The sequence below is a fragment of the Moschus berezovskii genome, chromosome 6 (assembly GCF_049115385.1).
Source record: "Moschus berezovskii isolate FMDL1 chromosome 6, NW_MosBer_1.0, whole genome shotgun sequence".
NCBI classification, from domain to species: Eukaryota; Metazoa; Chordata; class Mammalia; order Artiodactyla; family Moschidae; genus Moschus; species Moschus berezovskii.
In genome coordinates this window covers 106,392,265-106,415,883 of record NC_142465.1, presented here as the reverse complement: position 1 = coordinate 106,415,883, position 23,619 = coordinate 106,392,265, and the positions used below count along the sequence as shown (strand labels likewise).

General features: G+C 38.9%; 1 protein-coding gene and 1 pseudogene across 2 annotated transcripts; one reads left to right on the top strand and one right to left on the bottom strand.

Moving 5' to 3' along the window:
- Positions 1–1,375: 1,375 nt before the first annotated feature.
- Positions 1,376–1,736, top strand: LOC148777719 (selenoprotein K pseudogene; annotated as a pseudogene).
- A 1,665-nt stretch (positions 1,737–3,401) lies between these two features.
- Positions 3,402–19,077, bottom strand: CLEC6A (C-type lectin domain containing 6A). 2 transcript variants are annotated; one of them, XM_055396314.2, is made up of 6 exons: positions 18,921–19,077; positions 17,909–18,001; positions 14,432–14,533; positions 7,789–7,940; positions 5,251–5,366; positions 3,402–3,865 (listed from the first exon to the last, which is right to left on the bottom strand). In XM_055396314.2, the coding sequence occupies exons 1-6, from the start codon at positions 18,931–18,933 to the stop codon at positions 3,721–3,723; spliced, it is 621 nt and encodes a 206-aa protein (XP_055252289.2). In that variant the 5' UTR covers positions 18,934–19,077; the 3' UTR covers positions 3,402–3,720. The 2 variants fall into 2 exon arrangements, with proteins under 2 accessions (XP_055252289.2, XP_055252290.2); XM_055396315.2 differs by lacking the exon at positions 17,909–18,001 and having other exon boundaries at positions 18,921–19,068.
- Positions 19,078–23,619: the final 4,542 nt, after the last annotated feature.

The following is a 23,619-nucleotide window of genomic DNA, read 5'->3' as shown; positions in this document are numbered from 1 at the left end:
GGCAAGAGTACTGGAGTGGCTTGCCATTGCCTTCTCTGAAACAGCTATATGCTACAGTCTAAATGTTTGTGTCCCTCAAAAATTTAAGTGTTGTAATCCTAATGCCCAAAGATGGTGGTATTAGGTGGTAGGGCCTTTGGGGGATGCTTAGGTCATGAGGACGGGGCCATCGAGAATGGGACTCATAAAAAGAAAAAAGAATGGGACTCGTGCCTTATAAAAGAAGTTCCAGGAAAGCCCTAGACTTTCTCTTCCATCCTGGGAAGAGACAGGATGAGAGTTGTCACCAACACAGGATCATACTGATGCCTTGACTTGGACTTCCCAGCTCCAGAACTTTGAGAAATACATTTTCTGTTGTTTATAAGCTACCCAGTATCCAATGTTTTGTTACAGCATTCCAAACATGCAAAGACACTATAATACAAGTAGATTTAATCAAATGGTTCAGAAAATAGAAAAAGAAGAAGAGCATTCTGACTCATTCTACAAAGTAGACATAAACTGATTGCAAACTTGCAGAACACACACACACATAAAAGCTATGGGTCTTCCCACTGACAGATAGAAATGCTTAGAGCAAATCTTACAGTGTATTTAAGGAATGCTGTATTCCAACTTGGAGAAGGAAACGGTAACCCACTCCAGTATTCTTGCCTGGAGAATCCCATGGATGGAGAAGCCTGGTTAGGCTACAGTCCACGGGGTCGCAAAGAGTCGGACACGACTGAGCGACAGAACCAATGTTAGACCTAGTCCCTCAGCCTTCAGCATCCACTCCCACCTCCTTCATCGTACCTACCATTGTTTCAGAGAATGGAAAGCTATGAATGACATTTTCCAGATTCCCTTTTATTTTCTTGATGCAAATTTGTAAACACCAATTAAATTCAATAGTGTGTGACTTGGGAGTAAAAATGAAGCAGGAGCTAACTTTCTATTGATAATAAAGGTCATAAATTGTGAATTTCCAGATGCAATTGTGGCTAGACTGAGTATTCCTGTGTCCAGCCACCAGACCCTTATGGGTGAAAAGAAAATTGTGATGAGACTTCCCTGGTGGTCCAGTGGTTTAGACTTTGCCTTCCAATGCAGGAGGTGCAGGTTTTATCCCTGTTCAGGAGGCAAAGTTCCCATGGCCAAAAAGTCTAAACATAAAACAAACAATATTATTATAAATTCAATAAAGACTTTAAAAAGAAGAGAAAATCGAGATGAGGATGGCATGGAGGCAAAACTCTCTGGTTGCTGCAGACCCTGGGATCACCGATACTGCAGTATGACCTTGACCTCAAGGGCATCATTCAAGAATCGCCAACTCGGAGAGATATAAAAGTTAAAAGGGGCCAGGTCCCACCATTGCTCTGGAAAGGCAATGTACATCTCAAATGGACAAGTGTTGGACAGCAAGAGTCAATCCCCATGAACATTATCTTTTATCACAGGTTTCTTCTGCGGAATAGCTGAGTTTGTGGTTTTGTTTTTCAGAACTCTGCTTCAGCAAGATGTGAAAAAGAGATTAGGTTATGGAAGCTCATCCAATTCCAGATATGATGAAGGAAGAGGGCCACCAGGAAACTACCCCCTGTCCCCAGAATTTATCACTTAGCCACCTGCTTGGTCTTAATCCTCCTTCAATGGCCAGTGGATTAGGAAGGTGTATGTATGCATTAAGAAGCAGACAACTGGACGTGAGCTCTCATGGCAGAAGGAATCCAGCAAGAAACGAACGCTGACCACGCTGGACAAGCTAGATGAACGTGTGCATATAAACAAGGACTGCTCTGTGTCCTCGCCTTCGAATGAGGTCGTGCTGGGAATTCCCTCTGCAGGGATCTGGCAGGACTGACATGCAGTTCTCTAAATGCACATGTTTGTCTCACCTTTTTTGTCATTTATGAAAGTATTAACACACTTTATATTAATTAAAATATTAACTGACATACTGTTAATTAATAAAAATACTAATTAATTTATACACTATTAATTAAAGTATTAATATACTATATACTATAATCTCACCTTTATATAATTAAAAAACAAAATGCTCCAAATGTGAAGAAAAATAAAATGCTGTGTATTGAGTGCTGCTAGTGTCACTGTTTTCAACTTCTGAAATACTGTTTATGGTTTTTTATTGTTGCTATTCTCATTTATAAATAAATCACACCGTATTTACTAAAAGAAAAAGAAAGGATCCCTAACTCTCATTAATTTAGTCTCCAATCATTTTTCATTTTTAAACTTTGGGTGCACAAAAAAATTTTAATTTGAGATTCCTAGTACACTAGCCTCTTGACATCCTTGTTTTCTTTTGTTGTGTTTGATGCTTCTTATATGAATATCATTGGCCAATTTAAAAGCTAGAGCTTTATAACTCGTCTACGTGCTCCTGCCAATCCTGCCTCCTGCCTACTACACAAATGTCACCATTATATTGAGCTTTGATTATCAAACTCTTGATTTGTTTTCACTTTTACCATATATGAGCCTAAACAATGCAAGCATACTAATTAAAGTTGGTGGCTCAGAGGTAAAGAACTTATCTGCCAATGTAAGAGACGTGGGTTTGATCCCTGGGTCAGAAGATCCCCTAGAGAAGGCAATGGCAACTAAATCCAGTATTCTTGCCTGAAAAATCCCCTGGACAGAGGAACCTGGTGGGCTACAGTCCATGGAGTCACACGTCAGACACGACTTTGTGACTAAGCAGGCACACACTGATTAAAGTTATCCCCACAAAAAAAATCTTCGTTTTAATAACCACATTTCATAGACCCTATATTTCTCTTAATTCAGCATTTGTTGGATGATGTTTATAAATGAAAAATGTAGATATATGTACTTCCCAATGTGGTTGTACCAATATAAATTCAAATCAGTAAAGTGTGAGAGATCTCATTTATCTACATCTCTAACACTTGGCATTACCTATTTATTAGCTTTTGCCATTAAAATGAGTATGAAATATTATATTACTATGATCTTGACTTGCAGTTCTCAAGTTAGGAGGGAAGCTGAGCATCTCTAAAAATACAGCTTATTAGGTTACGTACTTCCTCTTCCATGAAGTGCTTTTCAATTATTTTCCCCAATTTTTGTCTTTTTAATTATTTCATGACAGTTGTTTATAGGTTCTTAGTATTAATACTGTGCTCATTAAAAGTAATTGAAGTATCTTCTCCCAGCTCAGTCTTCAAAAATTTTTAATTTAAAAACACTATAAAGTGTTTTGATAAACACAAGTTCATAAAGAATCTGCTTGCCAGTGCAAAAGATACGGGTTCAATCCTAGATCTGGAAGATCCCCTGGAGAAGGAAATGGCAACCCATTCCTATATTCTTGCCTGGGAAATCCCATGGATAAAGGAGCCTGGCAGGCTACAGTCCATGGGGTCTCAAAAGAACCAGACACAATTTAGCAACTAAACAACAAAGCCCTTTAATAGACAAAATAGTACAACATCTGGAACAAGGAATGTCGAAAAGAAGTGTGAAAAAAAAGAAGAAAAGAATGAATAGCAAACTAAACAAAAAAGAAAAACAAAATAAAGGAAAGCTCATCCTAAGATTCGTGGAAAAGAGGTTAATAGAAGAGGACGAACTGAAGAGAGAATATCCCCATGACCTGATATGATAAGGATTACTATAAGTTACAAAAGGAAATTATAATTTTACAATAGGTCTAAACTTTAAAGATGTTAGTGAATGAAGTTCCACTCATACGTAAATCTTCTTCATCTCACATATTGATTTCCTTTTAGAATCACAGAAAACATCATTCCAGCCCCATCCTCTCTCATCCCAGAAAACAACTGAAGCACATTCCTCTGCAGAAAAGTTGGGTTCATTTTGGTGCCAAAATCTAAGGAGAAACAAAGGGTAAAAACATTTCAGTGAATGCTGAGTGATTGATTAGAAAGTACATAGGGTTAGGGTTGAAAAAACTGGGGTTCAGGATGAAAGAACATCCCAATGATGACTCCTTTTTTTCATATGAGTTCAGTTCAGTTCAGTCGCTCAGTCGTGTCTGACTCTCTGTGACCCCACGAATCATAGCACACCAGGCCTCCCTGTCCATCACCAACTCCCAGAGTTCACTCAAGCTCATGTCCCTCGAGTCGGTGATGCCATCCAGCCATCTCATTCTCTGTCGTCCCCTTTCATATAGCCATCCTCAAAAACCTCATATGCAGGTGACTTCCCTGATGGTTCAGTGATTAAGATTTTGCCTCCCAATGTAGAGGGCACAGGTTCGATCCCTGGTCAGGGAGCTAAGATCCCACATGCCTTGACCAAAAAACCAAAACGTAAGCAGTATTGTAACAAATTCAATAAAGACTTTAAAAACGGTCCATATCAAAAAAAAAAAAGTCTTAAAAATAAAACCACATGTGCAGACACATACTTTCACTCATGCTAATCTAAAATTTTCCTGGAAAATAAGTTTTTATGAAACAAGGCAAGATTTAATGTTTTAAAATCTGATCTTCACTTCCTCTCCTATACAGAGCACTTATTCTGACCTCTCTCACCTGTGCATTCTTATCGTATTCCTAAATCTCTCTGTTCTCATGGAGCTACACAAAGTGAGTATCAGAATGCTTGAGTCTGGGATACAATCTGTGGTAGGGTCGGACGTAAGGGACAGGACATTATTTTTGAAATTAAAAGACCTGGTACTGCTGCTGACTCATTTGACTTTAAGGAAGTAATTAAATTCTTTGTCTACAAAGATAAGAATCACCATAAGTTCCCCAAATAGCTCACAAGGTTGTGTAATAATCAAATGTAATAATGTATAATTAAATTCAGGGTTTTTTAAAGCCACAAACAAATAGTATTATAAGATAATTATCCTATTAGAATTTGAACATAATACTGCTTCAGACACTTAAATCTTATTAATTGGAGAAATACTTAATTGAATTGTTTAGGAGCAGCAAAAGTAACAGTTAAGAGCACCATCTTTGGACATAGAGTTGAGACTACTTTCTCATCTTACTAATTTATTGAACTTGGGCAATTTATTCTATTTCTTATCAGTAAAATGAGTTCTGAAAAAAGAAGTTTTTATGAAATTTAGGTAAGATAATGCATGCACTTAGTAAGAACTTAATGATTGTTAGACTCTTGTTTTCATAATTATAGCCATTAGTATTAGCATTAATAGTTGCTGCTAACAATATTTCTCTAAGATTTTTTGTGTAAACAAGGCACTAGGGTTCATTAATCTGAGTCTGCACTCACCTGACATTTTCCTTGTAAGGTGTCTGATCAACCCATTGCCAGTTGCCATTCCCTTGTGGGTCTGAGAGTCCCAGAAAATAAGAAAATGTTTTATTCAGCTGCTGGATAATGAACTCCTATGTGAAGAAAAAGAGTCACAGGCTGAAATTTCCAGGTTAGATCAAGTAAGGGTTATCTCTAGCTCTGGAGAAAAGAAAATGCTGGTATGAGGAACAGTGTCAAGACAGCACACTGGACAAGAGTGATGGCTAAAAACACCAACATTATCCCAGAAGGAAGAAAGCTCTGTTCTATGAATTCCCGTCTCAGACAATTTATTCTTTTCTTCACCAAGAGACAACTCTTTTTCAATGTGCAGGTCAGTTTCTGTGCTTTAAATGTTTAATAAATTTTACAAATGTGTGTGTGTCATCTTACTTATCATTGTTTACCAGTAAAATTACATTTAGGTCATCAAAATTCAAATTCGTTTGTCTACTTTCCTAAGCAGTACTTCTCTAGGCAGTAGGTTTCAATACTTGCAAAAGTTAAACAAAAAGGAGTTCTAACTAAATTTTAGCTGTAGTGTGTGATTAATTTCTGAAATTATTATTAGGTTTGACAAAGAGGAGCCAAGATGGAGAGTAGAAAGAACCCGAGTTCCCTCCTTTCACAGCACACTAGGATTACAACTATTTACAGAGCAACTGGCAATGAAAATGGCCTGCAGGCTAATCGAAAGATCTTCTACAACTTAACCACAAAGTGACTGGTAGATGGGTCAGAGACACGGAGCAGTCAATATCCATATACCCAGATAGGTAACCCACAGATGAGATGATGATTAAAATCACAGAGATTATCTACAAGAAGCAATAGACCATAGAGTAGCTAACTGGATAAAAAAACAAACTCCAGTGAGACTCACGTCAATCTTAAGGACACACACAGACTGAAAGTGAACAAATGGAAAAAGATTTTCCACACAAATGAAGCCAAAACAGAGCAGGGGTAGCAAAAAATGAATTTGGACCCTTATCTTACACTGAATTTAAAAAAAATTCAAAATGGAAGAAAGACCTAAATATAAGACCCATAACTATAAAAATTGTGAAAGAAAACACAAGGGAAATGTTCTATGACACTGACTTTGGCAATTTTTTAGCTATGACACCAAACCATAGGCAACAAAGAAAATATAAACTAACTTAACTACATCAAACTCTAAAACTTCTGAGCATCAAAGGAAATAATCAACAGAGTGTAAAAGCAACCGGTGAAATGGGAGAAAAAATTTGAAAATCATATATCTGATAAGGAACTGATATCTAGAATATATAAAACTCCTATAGCTCAACAAAGAAACCCCACAAATATCTCAATTTTTAGAATAGGGAGAGTACTTGAATACACATTTCTCCAAAGAAGGCATGCAAATGATCAACAAATATATGAAAAGATGCTTGAAACTGCTAATCATTAAAGAAAATCAAGTCACAATAAAATATAATTTCACACCCATTAAGATAGCCACTACTGGAATAAAGACAAAGAAAATAATGTGCTGTCAATAAAATGGAGAAATTGGAACCTTTGTGTACTCTTTGTGGGACTATAAAATAGTGTAGCCACTGTGTAAAACAGTATAGTGGTTTCTCGAAAAATTCAAATTAGGACTACTATATGATCCAGCAATCCCACTTCCGAATATATATGCAGAATAATTGAAAGCAAAATTTCAAAGATCATCTGTGTTTGTTGCAGCATTGTTCAGGAGAGCCAGGTGATGGAGCATCCCAAACATCCAAAAACATGTGAATGGATAAGTGATGCATGTTCTATACATAGAGTGGAATAGTATTCAGACTTACAGAGGAGGAAAATCCTGTCACATGCTACAAAATGGATAAACTTTGAAGATATTATAAAAGTGAAATAAGGCAGTCACAAAAATACAAAATATTATATGATGCCACTTGTATGAGGTATCTATAAGTATTAATAGTCAAACTCATAAATACAGAAATTAAAAGGGTGGTTTCCAGGAACTGGAGGGAAGGCGAAATGGGTTGTCACTGTCCATTGGGTATAGAGTTTGGTTTGGCAAGATGAAAAAGTTGTTAGATCTTGTTATTGAGTTGGTCAAAAAGTTCATTTGGGTTTTTCCATAAGACATTAGCTCCAATACTTTGGCCACCTGATGCGAAGAGTTGACTCTTCTAAGAAAGGACTCTGATGCTGGGAAAGATCGAAGGCTGGAGGAGAAGGGGATGACAGAGGATGAGATGGTTGGATGGCATCACTGACTCAATGGACATGAGTCTGAGCAAACTCCAGGAGATGGTGAAAGACAGAGAAGCCTGGCATGCTGCAGTCCATGGGGTCGCAAAAAGTGAGGCACGACTGAGCGACTAAACAACAATAAGACATTACAAATGCAATAATGTGAATATAGTTAGCACTACTAAACTGCACACTTAAAAAGAGTTAAGGCGGTAAGTTTTGTTATTCTCTTTCCTCATTTTTTATTTTAATGAAAAATAAAGAAAACCAAAGTACCTGCTCTGTTTCTGTGTTGATCACCACCAAGTGAGCTCCCATCCCAATGCAGTTCTGCTCACTCTGAGCCCAGAAATTCTCTTTGGAAGAAATAAAGTAGCAGCTGGAACCGAACGGCTTCCAGGATCCTGGGCAACATCCCCAAATCTTTTCTGCGTTGCATGAAAGGAAAGCGTGAGTCTAAGATGAGACTAATAAGCTTAAAGGGGCATGTTCTATACATATATAATTCTGAGGACCTGTAGTCATTTTTCAGAGATAGGTTTCTTAATTCTTATATTTTCTTTCAGTTCCCTTAATTATATAATTTGACTCCATAGAATTGCTTGTAAATAGACATTCTTCAACATTAAGCCCTCAATATTTACTAAAGTTTGCCCACAAAATTTTTCTGGATTTTTTTTTTTTTGCCAAAAAAGTCACTATCAATATTTTTTTCCTATTCTTCATGTTCTTTATACATTAGAAGCACCAAATTCTTTCAGAGTTTCAAATAATCAACATAAGTGAGTCCGGAATTCCAGTTCTGCTTAATAATCTTGGGCAAGCCACAGAGCCTCAAATTTTTAACATTTTAATAATGATAATTATTCTCAGGATGATTGTGGGAATTATAATTATTTATCATTAGAATTCTATCTCTACCATTTATTATATATGTCCTTGAGCAAATTCCATAACCTCCTTGCACCTCATTTTTTAATCCTTAAAATGGAAATAACAATACCAAGCTCAAAGTGAGAGTTAATCACATAATATATACAAAGCACTTTAAAGAATGCTTAAGATGTAATAATTGCTCATAAATATTACCTAGTATTAATTTTTACACAGTATCAAGCACTTAAGAGTATGAACAAATAGTTCTCCCCTTTCTCCTTCAAAGCACCATTTGCCACTCTCCTTAGATTAAAGGATATATCTGCAACTAACTGTAAAAATATCCACTGATGTCTTTTATATGTATATATACATATAAAATTTTAGCACATGTATATGTATATCTAAATAATATAACTTTGTTGGGTTTTGAACTTTCTTAAAGGTATTATATGTAGTCTTCTTGGGCTTAATTTCTCATTGCATAATGCTAAAATTCATCCATATTGTTCCATGTAGCTCTATTCTGTGTTTTTTTAATTACGGTCAAATTATTACATATTAAGTAATGAGAAAACATTTAAAGACTACATGAATATCATTTTAATATTGGCCCCCTTTAGAAATCTATCTTAATTATATATTCTGATCACTATTAAAAATTGGTTTTTCATAAGACATCTCAAAATGTGCCTTAACAGATTATTTTAATTTTAAAAGTCTAATTTGACTGACTGTTTTGATAGTAGGGATTGGCTTTGCCAATTAACTATACATTGCAAACATTTTTCACATGTTAAATACAAATCTCCAGTTCCAAGGCTGACAGAAATACTGAAAAATGTGATGAGCAGAAGAATTTGTCCAAAAGGCATATTGATTTTAATATATTTCATTTTCCTAACTGTTCTGAGAATAATGGACTGATTAAAATGCTTTGTAAGTACTGAAAAACAGATGTAATTAATAGTCATTTGATAAGACTTCTTAAACAGTTTTGGTGTACTTTCCAGAAATTGAGAAAGCAAATGACTACTGACTGAAAAATAGCAAGACTTTGCAAATTATTCCATTTATTATTCTTAACATCCTACAGCATTGAAAAATAACCTAATCAAATTCTCAGCAGAGCATCACAAATTATTTGTGGTACTAGAACACTGTATGATTTCTGGCAAATAACTCTGAAAATTTTCAAAAAATTGACTGACATCCTAACAAAGCACATGCTATGCCTATCTACTTATTTAGGTAAATAAGGCTTATCTAAAGTTTGTGTTGCTAAAGTGAAAAACAGGAATAGAGTTGACGTTGAATTCTGTCTCATTCTAGTAATAATGTTAACCAAGTAGATACAGTCTGGTCGCATTTTTCAAGTCCCATTCACCTAACTAAGAGACGGACTTCCAATAGGATTTTGCTTTATTAGTGGTAACTTATCAATATTTAAAGTACATTTGTGATGTTTTGAACACAAGAAATTCATTACACTTAAAGCCCAGTGTCCCACAGAATATAAATATATTAATAAAACTGGAGCATAACTGCTAGAAGCAGTCAAAATGTTTAGACCTATACATGGATCACCATGAATATGACACCTAAATATGTAGACTGATACCACAAACAATTGCCATTGGTGATGTGATATTCTAAAATAATAATGTTGAATAAACTTCTGAACAAAAGAAAAAATAAAAATATTAATGTATACTTATCTATATATTTTGGCAAATGGGGGAAGTGTGATGTAAATATTAGTCCGAGGGGGAAAAAGAATCATGTAAAACATCTAACCGTTAAATAATATATGTTACTTTTTTCCTTAATGTGGACCTTTTTAAAAGTTTTTACCGATTTTATTATAATATTGCTCTTGTTTTATGTTTTTTGCTTCTGTTTTGTGTTTTGATTCCCAATCAGACTTGCACCCCCTGCATTGGAAGATGGGGTCTTAACCAGTGGACCACCAGTGAAGTCTTGGTTACTCTTTTTACTTTCAGTGCATGATGAGAGGGGAGGTAACACTTTGTAATGCCATTAAGACACTAGTATATACATTTTTAAAAGACGTAGCAGGTTTTTTAAAAGTTAATATTAACAATGCTCCAGAAATTGAAGCCTTTGCTTCTATGTGTACTCAGTAGCTAAATTGTGTTCAACTCTGTGACACCAAGGACTGTAGCCCACCAGGCTCCTCTGTCCATGGGATTATCCAGGCAAGAATACTGGAGTGGGTCACCATTTTTTGCTTCTATAACATGATACAAAAATATAGACATCGAATTAAATTATGTAAGGGAGAACATAATCTCTTTTTTTACATTTACAAATTTATTTTTTATTAAAAAAACATTTTGCCCAACATATTACAGACAGAAAACTGTATAAAACTGATATATGCATTACAAATTATTGACAATTGAACATCCTTATAACTCCCACTTAAGTCAAGATATGGAATTTTACCAGCTACCCCAGATGGCGTATATTTGCCCCATCTTAATCACAAGACCCTTTCTACCCCTCTAGATATAATAACTGCTTTTGAAAATCTTTTAGGGGCTTGGCAAGCAGAACAGTTTAAATGTGACAGGTCAGGCTTATTTGATGATCCAGTCGTTAGGACTGCCTTGCAATGCAAAGGACACCGGTCTGCTCCCTGGTCCAGGAAGATTGCACATACCGTGGAGCCACGAAGCCTATGTGCCGCAACTACTGAGCCTGTGTACTGCAACTATTAACACTGAAGCCTGCGCGCTAAGAGACTGCGCTGCACAGCAAAAGAAGCCACCACAGTGAGGAGCCCATGCACTGCAACTAGAGAAAACCCGCGTGCAGCAGCAAAGACCCACCACAGTCAAAAAATAAAATAAATAGATAGTTTTTAAAAAGAAAAGAAAAAAGAGGACAGGCCTCGGCAGAGCACAGGTCCACTGAAAAAACTCTGACTTTACCCATGCCTCTAAATATCTCAACACCAGGACTGGGGGGGTGAGGGGGGGGGGATGGGAAAGATACAATGTGGATTTCAATTAGGTTTTAACTTCAATCAAATGGGAATTTTGTGTTTGAATTTTCATTTTTCCTTTTCATTGTCACAATAATTTGAAAAGTTATTGTTTAAAAATTGGGCATTTTTATTTGATGATATGGTATTACACAACATAATTTCATCCTATAAGCTTACCTGTAACTTAAATTGGTTGTGTTGAACACCCTGAGTGGCCATAACATTAAGTTGGATAGATTTAGAGAGTGAATTTGCAGTCTTTTATGTCAGATGAATGTGGAGTTTAATTAATGTCATCCATCTGTTTTGTTCAATTCAAAGCATTCTGAAGGCAAAGTCTTCCAGAAAAGTATTCTTTAAAATTTCAGTAGTTATTGTTGGAGTGTCTCAAGAAGTCAGGAGGAAGACAATCCTGATAGACTTATGTTTTCCTCCTCAGAAGGGCCAGCTCTACAGCTGTTTCACAAAAAAAAAAAAAAACTCCAATGTGACAATAAACCCATAGGTCAGGGAGAGTAAGGAAAATTACTCCTCAATACCCCCATGCACTACATTCTTGCAAATACCAAAAAAAAGGGGGAATTTTCAACATCTTATAGAAATACAAAGAAACCTCTGCCCTCTCGTTTCTTTTCATAAGTTTCTTCATAAAAGCAGAGGAGGAAATATCTAGTTCCTGAAACAGCAGGAGTCTAATGTCTATTTGAGTTTCATTACTTGGAAGGAGTCAAGTCATAATGACCACTGCAAACATGCACTTTGCCTTTCTTGGGCTTTTGTAAGTCTGACCAGTGTTGATTCTGAATTGAACTCAACCAATTCTCTCTGTGGCTCAGATGGTAAAGATTTTCAGCTGGTAAAGAATCTCCTGAAATGTGATTGGGAGACCTGGGTTTGATCCCTGGGTCGGGAAGATCCCCTGGAGAAAGGAATGGCTACCCACTCCAGTATTCTTGCCTGGAGAATCCCATGGACAGAGGAGCCTGGTGGGCTACAGTACACAACTGAGCAACTAACACTTTCACTTTACTTTCAATTCTCTACACGCTAAGTTACCAGGGTTATTGTTTAGAGTAGGGGCAGTCTCATTGAGACAGGAAGACAGCAATACAGCCATTTTGAAAGGACCAGGGAACAGCCTTGCACAAAACAGCCCTTGGAAGCTAAATAGGAGCTTTAGTCCCAGAGATAGGGGTGATAAAAAGCAACAAAACAAAAACACACTTGCAGGAATAAAAGATTGACTTTATCTCCGCTACACTAATGAGTATACCTAGTTGCCACAAGAAGCTCAACTAAATATTTTAACCTTATCTGTTTCTGTGCTTTCTTGCAGAAAATCTTCATGCATTCCTTTTCCCTCACACAAGCTCTCTCTGTTCCTGACAACCACCATGGACCCATCTGCCACTGATTTTAAAAGTTTGATGGACTCTCCTGGTGGCCCAGTGGTTATGAATTCTCATTCCGATGCAGGGGACTTGGGTTTAACCCCTCATTAGGAAACTGAGATCCCACATGTGCTGTGCTTAGCTGCTCAGTCGTGTCTAACTCTCATGACCCCGTGGACTGTAGACCCCACACTCCTCTGTCCTTGGGATTTTTCAGGCAAGAATATTCAAGTGGGTTGCCATTTCCTCCTCCAGGGGATCTTCCCCACCCAGGGATCGAACCGGGGTCTCCAGTGTCTCCTGCATTACAGGCAAATTCTTGGTAACTATGTGCTGCTGAAACCACAGAGCCTGTGCTGTTTAGAGCCTGTGTGCCTCAATGAATACTCAGCACAGCCAAAATGCTAAAATATTTTTTTAATGTTTGACAATTGTTGGAAATTATCAGTGATCATGGGACAAACCCTTCTTATTGTTATAAAAGTAACTCACCCCATACTACCTGGGGAGCTGGCATTTTTCTCCCTGCCTTCTCTCTTGTGTACGAGCTGTCTACTTTAATAAAAAGCTTTGCCTGCCTAAGACTCTTGTGGAATCAATATTCATTTCTATGGTATCACTGTCCAAGGATCTGGAAAGGACGTGGTAACGCCATCCTGAACCATGTTCCAAGATCCAAATTGACAGTAATAAAACTGATTCTTGGAATGGATATGGGCATTATTTTTATTTATTTATTTTTGGCTGTGCTGGGTCTTTTTTGCCGTGTGTGGGCTTTTCTCTAGTTGTGACGAGCTGAGGCTACTCTAGTTGCAGTGCATATGCTTCTCATTGCGGTGGCTTCTCTTGTTGCCAAGTGCAGGCTCTAGGGCACACAGGCTTCAGTAGTTGTGGCATGTGAGCTCAGCAGTTGCCACTCCTGAGCTCCAGAGCACAGGCTCAATAGTTGTAGTGCAGGAGCTTAGTTGCTTCACAGCATGTGAGATCTTCCCGGATCAGGTATCAAACCCACATCTACCGCTTGGCAGGCGGACTTTTCAACCACTGAGCCACCAGGGGAGCCTCGATATGGGCATTATTAATTGGGGATTTTAGATATCAAAAAGATTTTATCCATTTGGTAGAGGGTGAGGATAATGTGAAACAAGAACAGTTAGGAATAATTTCCAGGGTGGTCTTCAGCAAATTACGAGGGTATGTTGGTAGCACATATTGAGGTCAACAAGGCTGGAGGAGGCATTTTTTTGAAGGCAAGTCTAGAACCTGATATGAACAATGAAGTTTAGAGATACATTAAATATATTCATGCAGCAACTTCGCGTGCTGTACTGTGCTTAGTCGCTCAGGCATAGCCAACTCTTTGCAACCTCATGGACTGTAGCCCACCAGAAGCCTCTGTCCATGGGGATTCTCCAGGCAAGAATACTGGAGTGGGTTGCCATGCTCTCTTCCAGTGGATCTTTCCCAACCCAGGGATCAAACCCAGGTCTCCCACATTTCACCAGATTCTTTACCATCTGAGCAACCAGGGAAGCCCACAACTTTCTTTTTTTTTTAAATAAAATAAACCAATCTTGAACTCAACCCTGACCTCTCTCTGAGAAAAGGGGAAGTCTAGTTAAACATTGCAATACCTTACCTGTCACCCTTGTCCCTTCACTGAAGCAGGTTAGATTTGAATGGTGTGTGTGCAATTCAGACAGCCTTTTGCCAATGTTGCCATGTGTAAAATAGTAAGTCACTGTAAAAAGAGAAGAAGGATTAGTATCCTTCCGTTCTTTCACTATTGAGCCTTATGCTCTAAATCTGTGCCACGCTGGCTTACCTGCAACTCTCTTCTTTCTAAGCCAGCTCAATAAAGACCATGCTGATTGTATATGGAATCTAGGGAAAATGTACAGATGAACCTATTTGCAGGGCAGGAATAGAGACCTGGACATAGAGAACGACTTGAGGACACAGGGTGAGAAGGGGAGGGTGGGACGAGTTGAGAGAGTAGCATTGACTTATCTACACTACCATGTGTGATAAGGATAGCTAGTGAGAAGCTGCCGTATAGCACAGGGAGCTCAGCTCGGTGCTCTGTGATGACCTAGGGGGTGGGATGGGGGTGTGGAAGAGAAGCACAAGAGGGAGAGGATATATGTATCCATATGGCTGATTCACACTGTTGCACAGCAGAAACTAATGCAATTATGTGCTGTGTGTTAGTCACTCAGTCGTGTCCAACTTTTTGCAACCCCATGGACTGTAGCCCACCAGGCTCCTCTGTTGATAGAATTCTCCAGGCAAGAATACTGGAGTGGGTTGCCATTTATACATCAATTAAAAAAAAATGTCTACTGCTTGCTTGTATACATTATCATGTTTGTGTTTATACCTACACATTTATTTTTGATTCTTTCCCCAATTAAAATTTAAGCTCTATGTTCTAGGGCAGAGATTCTGTTTTCTTCTTTTTTTTTTCATTAATTTTTATAAGAGTATGGTTGCTTTACAATGTTGTATTAGTTTCTACTGTCCAACAAAGTGAATGAGCCATACATCTGCATATATCCTCTCCCTTTTGAACTTTCTTCCCATTCAAGTCACCCCTGAGCATTAAATAGGGTTCCTGTGCTATTATACTGGAGAAGGAAATGGCAACCCACTCCAGTACCCTTGCCTGGAAAATCCCATGGATGGAGGAGCCTGGTAGGCTGCAGTCCATGGGGTCACTAGGAGTCGGACATGACTGAGCGACTTCACTTTCACTTTCATGCATTGGAGAAAGAAATGGCAACCCACTCCAGTGTTCTTGCCTGGAGAATCCCAGGGACGGGGAAGCCTGGTGGGCTGCCGTCTATGGGGTCACACAGAGTCGGACATGACTGAAGTGACTTAGCAGCAGCAGCAGCAGCAGTGCTATTATACAGTATGTTCTCAATAGTTGAGATTCTGTTTTTTATACCAGTTAATCACCTAGAGTTGTGACAATCATAATAATCAAAGGACACTGTTCATTCACTGGCTATCTGCTTCTCTTTAAATTTTTTTTAACTTATTATTTTGTATTGGTGTATAGCCAATTACTCCCGGAGTTGGTGATGGACAGGGAGGCCTGGCGTGCTGTGATTCATGGGGTCGCAAAGAGTCGGACATGACTGAACGACTGAACTGATAGCCAATTAACAATGTTGTGATAGTTCCACGTGGACAGTAAAAGGACTTAGCCATACATATACATGTATCCATTCTCCCCCAAACTCCCCTCCCATCATAACATTGAGCAGAGTTCCATGTTCTATAGTAGGTTCCTTGTTGGTTATCCATTTTAAATATAGCAGTATATATATATGTCTATCCATAACTCCATAATTATCTCTTTCCTCCATACTTTCCCCACCCCCTGACCCAGCAACTATAAATTCATTCTCTAAGTCTGTGAGTCTTTTTCTGTTTTGCAAGTAAGTTCATTTGTATCATTTTTTTTTTAGATTCCACATCTAAGGGATGTCATATAATATTTCTCCTTTTCTGTCTGATTTACTTCACTCAGTATGACAATATCTAGGTCTATCCATCTTCCTGCAAGTGGCATTATTTCATTTTTAATGGCTGAGTAATATTCCATTGTATACATGTACCACATCTTTTTAATCCATTCAACTGTTGAAGGATATCTAGGTTGTTCCATGTCTTAGCTATTGTAAACAATGCAGCAATGGACATTGGGGTACATGTATCCTTTGGATCACGTTTTGCTCCAGATATATGCCCAGGAGTGGGGTTGCAGGATCTTATGGTAGCTCTCCTTAATGTCAATAATCCTGAAGTGAGTTTGCCATTTATTCCAGTATTTTTAAAAATTTCTGACTGCTGGTAGCTACACTTAAACATAGAGGATAAATAACAACCAAAGGGAGCCTTTAAACCTTTAGAGACATTTTAAATATCTCAAATGAATATAAACTTTTATTCAGGGTGTGCACATTGAGTAAGACATGTTCTCTCTCAGGTCCTGACTTGATTCTACACTCATATCCTTCTCGTCCTTCTGTTATTGAAACCCTGGACTGTCAAACATTACTACCTCTCTCTTAGCCTACGTCTCGGAGTTCTGAATACCTGCTTCCTCTTGATTACTGAAATAACTACCCTTAAACCCCTTTCTCTCTTGCACTTGACCCTGTAAAGTAAAGTAAATTCTAATCCTGGTGATAATTCTTTGTGCTTTAATGAAGATTGTAAGATTGATTTACATGTCAGAAGGACCTTCAAATATGGCCCATTTGACAGGAAGTCAGTTTCACCCCTCAGATTATTCAATAACTATTTTTAACCACCTTGTCAGTGAATAGAGAACGAAATTGTGGGTTAGAGAGCAAAAAGGACTTTGAGACTTCTCACAAAATGAAGTTGAACTATTTAACTGGAAGCAAAGGGAACAGGAAAGAAATACTTTATTCTCTTCTAGTTCCAATAGCCCACTTGAAAACTTTTTCCTTTCCTAGTGGGAAAGACTCCCACATGAAAACCAAAGAGCCAATCTAAAGTATTATGATCATAAAGGCAGTTGTGGCCGTCCTCTCACTAAAGGGCTTTATGACACGTGATCACGGTGAACCCAGGAGTGAAGATGGAGTCCTTGAGGATTGTGACAAGCAACATACAGTCTAGGTGAGGTCTGATTGGATAAATGCTAGTAAAACCAGGCAAAAGAAATCTGGAAGAAGAACCAGTTATCAAAACATGGAGGAAGCAGACAGAGAAAAGGGAGGAGAAGGGGAGAGGAAAATGAAGAAAAAGCATGGCATTCCAAGTAAGAGCTAACGTATTAGTGGGTGAAAGAGAACATATTCTAGGGAAGGGGTCCCCAACCTCTGGGATCTAATGCCTGATGATCTGAAGTGGAGCTGATGTAATAATCGTAACAGAAATAAGGTGCACAATAGGTAGTAACGTGCTTGAATCATCCTGAAACCATTCCCCATCCTAACCCCTAGTTTGTGGGAAAATTGTCTTCCACAAAGTGGGTGCCTGGTGCCAAAAAGGTTGAGGATCACTGCCTAGAGGGTCTCCATAGAACTTGATGGGGAAGGGATCAGGGGACATAGCCCCTCAATGATGAACTTACCCACACAGCTCACAATGAAACATGCACTGAGGAGGGCTAAGCAAAGTACCATGATACACCAGAGCCTCACACGGAAGCAGGATTCTGCTTTCCCTGTCAAATCAGCAAGACAGATGTAGTTACCAGGAGTTCCTGGAAGCAAGAGACCCTAAGAAGTTTAGAGCGATGAAGACACCAGATGAAGACTCTCAGAGTAATTAAAAGACTTAAATAAGAAGAGAACTTAGGGGACTTCCCTGGCGATCCAGTGGTTAAGAATCTGCCTTGCAATGCAGGAGACACAGATTCCACCCCTGGTTGCGGAGATAAGATCCCACATGCTGTGGGGTAACTGAACCCACATGCCTTAACTAAGAGCTAACACAGCCAAGTAAGTAAATAAGTATCTTTTTTAAAAATAGAGAGAGAGCTTAGAAACACCCTCAAGATTAAATAACCAGGTGGCGGCTCTTGAAAGTGGAGCTAGTGGTAAAGAATCCACCTGCCAATGCAGGAGATATAAGAGACATGGGTTCAATCCTTGGGTCACGAAGATACCCTGGATAAAGAAATGGCAACCCACTTGAGTATTTGTGCCTGGAAAACTCCATGGACAGAGGAGTCTGGTGGGCTACAGTCCATGGGGTCACAAAGAGCTGGACATGACTGAAGCGATTTAGCAGCAGCTCTCAGGTCTTCAACAATCCAGGCAAAATTCATCCTCACTCATTGATAATTTCCATTTCCTTCTTCTTTCTTCTTAATATTATAATCATCTGTTGATGTCCCCATCTTTCTCAAAATATCATTTCTGTCTCTTCTCATAAACCTTTGTGGTATGTGGTTTCTTACACTTTCAAGTGAGTCTGGCCTATGAGGAATTATTTTTTCTTTCAGTCTCCCATAACTCCACAATGCGGTCCAATCTCTTTCCCATTCATCTGTCTGTTGTCTACCTCTTCTCTCCAGATAACTCATCATTTCATCCCACGTTTATACCTTCCTTTCTTGAATGGAGAAAAAGAATACTTACCTTCCCGCACCATTCTGTGGGCTCCCTGTGTTCAGGAGGTCAAAGAGCCTCTTTCTCTCTCTCTCTCTCTGAAGATGTTACCCAGAGCTCTGGCTTTATTCAAAGAAGTCAGAGCTCAGAGATGAAATGCTGAACACTATGATGTGACTAAGAGACATCCAGTATAAAGGGCACCTTGAAAGAAGAAGTTGCGGTTTGAAATATAGAGTCCAGTGATTTTTAAATAGTGGGTAAAATGAAAGAGAAACTGAGAAACCAAGCCTAAACTGTTCATAAGAAATTCAACAAGAATACTCACATCATTTGTTCACCTTCTGACAGAAAGTCTCTCTCTCTCTCTGATTCCTACTCAGAACAGAGTAGGAATCTCTTTAAAAAATTATTTGTAAGATGTAATTAATTCAGTGGTCCTTAGCCAATTGTCGAGGGTGGGGGGCTTTCCTGGTGGCCAAGTGGTAAAGAATCTGCCTGCCAATGCAGAAGACTTGGGTATAATCCCTGGGTAAGGCAGATCACTTGAAAATGAAATGGCAACCCACCAGTATTCTTGCCCGGGAAATCCCATGGGCAGATGAGCCTGGTAGGCTACAGTTCATGGGGTCGCAAAAGAGTCCGACATCATTTAGCAACTAAACAACAGGCCAATTTTTACACTGAGTTTTATGTAAGACTTAAGGCAGATCACTTGAAAATGAAATGGCAACCCACTCCAGTATTCTTGCCTGGGAAATCCCATGGGCAGATGAGCCTGGTAGGCTACAGTTCATGGGGTCGCAAAAGAGTCCGACATCATTTAGCAACTAAACAACAGGCCAATTTTTACACTGAGTTTTGTGTAAGACTTAACCCATGTGTTTAATAGTGTCCTAAAGTGAAAAGTGAAAGTGAAGTCACTCAGATGTGTCCGACTCTTTGTGACCCCATGGACTGTAGCTTACCAGGCTCCTCTGTCCATGAGATTTTCCAGGCAAGGGTACTGGAGTGGGTTGCCATTTCCTTCTCCAGGGGCTCTTCCCAACCCAGGGATTGAACCCAGGCCTCCCGCACTGTAGGCAGACACTTTACTGTCTGAGCCAGGAAGTGAGCAAAAGTCTGATTAAATAGATATGACTTAGATAATATGGGTTAATATAATAAATTACATAAAGAACCATGGACATTGTTTAGGAATATAATTGCAAAGTGGGAGAGACTGTAATCTATCTCTAAAAGTGATAAAACATTCTTATTACATCAAGACCAAGACTGAAGAACATTTATTAATATATTACAATCTCCTTGATTAAGTAAGGAGGAACTTGAAGTGGTATAACATCAAGGATGAGCTTTATTAATTTCTTGTTATTACTCAAGGGCTTAGGGATCCTTCCTTACATACATTTCCAGAATGTAGACTCTTCTGTTACCATTATGTACATCTCCACAATCTCAATTGAGCAACCACAAATATAAGAAACAAAAATCAAAAATACCATGGATGTATGAATATTGAACCCAGCAGGATTTATTTGTTTGTTGTTATCCGACCAAGGATCAAAGCCATACCTCCTACACTGGGAGCTCAGAGTTTTAACCACTGAACCACCAGGGAAGTCCCAACTCAGTAGGACTTTTTAAGTGATAGGATGCTGCTGCTGCTAAGTCGCTTCAGTTGTGTCCGACTCTGTCGACCCCATAGACGGCAGCCCCCCAGACCCCCCCGTCCCTGGGATAGTTATCGATAATAATGAAAATAAACATTGAGACTAGGATTAAAAATCCACAAAAGTCTCCTCCCCCCCAATTGGTTTGGGATGCAACAAGTCATAATAGGAGAAGTGATTACAAAACACCACCATCTGTTTCCAGTTCCCCTCAGAGAAGAAGAAACATAAACCCAAGGATGAAGTCACTTCATGGTCAGAAAAAGAATATTCTCCTCAAACATGGAGAAAAGGGGTTTTAATGTCTGTACATGGTTGGTGGAAATGTAAATTGGTATAGCCACTATGGAAAACAGTATGGAGATTCTCTAAACAACTAAGAATAGAACCATATGATCCAGTAATTCCACTCCTGGGTATATATCCAGCAAAAATAAAAACTCTAAAAGATGCACTGCCAGTCAACATGAGATCTAATTGACATTCATAGAATACTTTATCCAAAATGACAAAATACACATTTGTCCACAACTCACATAGACTACTACCAAGATAGGCCATATTCTGGCCCATAAAATACACCTGAACAAATTTAAAATAATAGGAATTGTATAATGTCTGCTCTCAGCCCACAGTGGTATTCAACTAAAAGTCAGTAATAGAAGAACAGCTGGAAAATCCCAAAGTACTTGCAGATTAAACAACACACCTTTAAAAGACACAAGAGTCAGAGAAGAATTTTTTTTTAGCCAGGCCATGGGGCTTGCTGGGTTTTCATTCCCCAACCAGGGATCAAACCATGCCTACAGCAGTGAAAGAACTGAGTCCTAACCACTGAATCACAAGAGAATGCCCCCCAATTTTTTAAATTTTAATTAAATGAAATGATATGTATCAGAATTTATGGGCTACAGCAAAGGAAGTGATTAGAGGAAAATTTTGTACCATTGAAGCCCTATATCAGAAAAGACGAAAGACCTAACTAATATCAGTAACTTACACTTCCACCTTAGACAATTATGAAAACAGAGAAAATTAAATCCAAAGTAAGTAGAAAAAAATAAATAATAAAAGTGAGAGTAGAAATCAATGAAATTGAAAACAGTAAAACAATAAAGACAATGAAACCAAAAGTTTGCTCTTTAAAAATTTCAACAAAATTATTTTTAAAAATCAACAAAGTTGATAATCCCCTAGCCAAGTTAATGAAGAAAAGAATGAGACAAGACATAAGAACCCACATAACTATATGCGTTACAGAACGAGGATCACTTCTATTCGTTGCTTTAATACTGTTCTCAAAGCAGCTTACAATTATCATTCTTATAAACATCTTTGTTAGATGTGTACTTTAACACTTCCCTGCATGTATTTCAGGAGAGTGATGTCTATTCATCGATATAACGGTTGTCTGAACGCAACTTGCAAAGTTCATTTTGGTTGTTGTTGTTTTGTCACTAAGTCATGTCTGACTCTTTTGAGACCCCATGGACTGTAGCCCACCAGGCTCCTCTGTCCATGAAATTCTCCAGGCAAGAATATTGGAGCAGGTTGCCATTCCCTTCTACAGGGGACCTTCCTGAGCCAGGGATCCAACCCAGATCCATCTGCCTGCAATGCAGGCAGATTCTTTCAGTTCAGTTCAGTCGCTCAGTCGTGTCCGACTCTCCGCGACCCCATGAATCACAGCACACCAGGCCTCCCTGTCCATCACCAACTCCCGGAGTACACTCAAACTCATGTCCACAGAGTCGGTGATGCCATCCAGCCATCTCATTCTCCGTCGTCCCCTTCTCCTCCCACCCCCAACCTTTCCCAGAATCAGAGTCTTTTCCAGTGAGTCAACTCGTCGCATGAGGTGGCCGAAGTATTGCAGTTTCAGCTTTAGCATCAGTCCTTCCAATGAACAAGGATTGATCTCCTTTAGAATGGACTGGTTGGATCTCCTTGCAGTCCAAGGGACTCTCAAGAGTCTTCTCCAGCACCACAGTTCAAAAGCATCAATTCTTCGGCGATCAGCCTTCTTCACAGTCCAACTCTCACATCCATACATGACCACGGGAAAAACCATTGCCTTGACTAGACGGACCTTTGTTGGCAAAGTAATGTCTCTGCTTTTTAATATATTATCAAGGTTGGTCATAACTTTCCTTCCAAGGAGTAAGTGTCTTTTAATTTCATGGCTGCAATCAGCATCCGCAGTGATTTTGGAGCCCAAAAAAATAAAGTCTGACTCTGTTTCCACTGTTTCCCCATCTATTTCCCATGAAGTGATGGGGCCAGATGCCATGATCTTTGTTTTCTGAATGTTGAGCTTCAAACCAACCTTTTCACTCTCCTCTTTCACTTTCATCAAGAGGCTTTTGAGTTCCTCTTCACTTTCTGCCATAAGGGTGGTGTCATCTGCATATCTGAGGTTATTGATATTTCTCCCAGCAATCTTGATTCCAGCTTGTGCTTCTTCCAGCCCAGCATTCCTCATGATGTACTCTGCATATAAGTTAAATAAGCAAGGTGACAATATACAACCTTGACGTACACCTTTTCCTATTTGGAACCAGTCTGTTGTTCCATGTCCAGTTCTAACTGTTGCTTCCTGACCTGCAAGGGAACATTTCATGCAAAGATGGGCTCGATAAAGGACAGAAATGGTATGGACCTAACAGAAGCAGAAGATATTACGAAGAGGTGGCAGGGATACACAGAAGAACTGTACAAAAAAGATCTTCATGACCAAGATAGTCACGATGACGTGATCACTGACCTAGAGCCAGACATCTTGGAATGTGAAGTCAAGTGGGCCTTAGAAAGCATCACTACGAACAAAGCTAGTGGAGGTGATGGAATTCCAGTTGAGCTATTTCAAGTCTTGAAAGATGATGCTGTGAAAGTGCTGCACTCAATATGCCAGCAGATTTGGAAAACTCAGCAGTGGCCACAGGACTGGAAGAGGTCAGTCTTCATTCCAATCCCAAAGAAAGGCAATGCCAAAGAATGCTCAAACTACCGCACAATTGCACTCATCTCACACGCTAGTAAAGTCATGCTCAAAATTC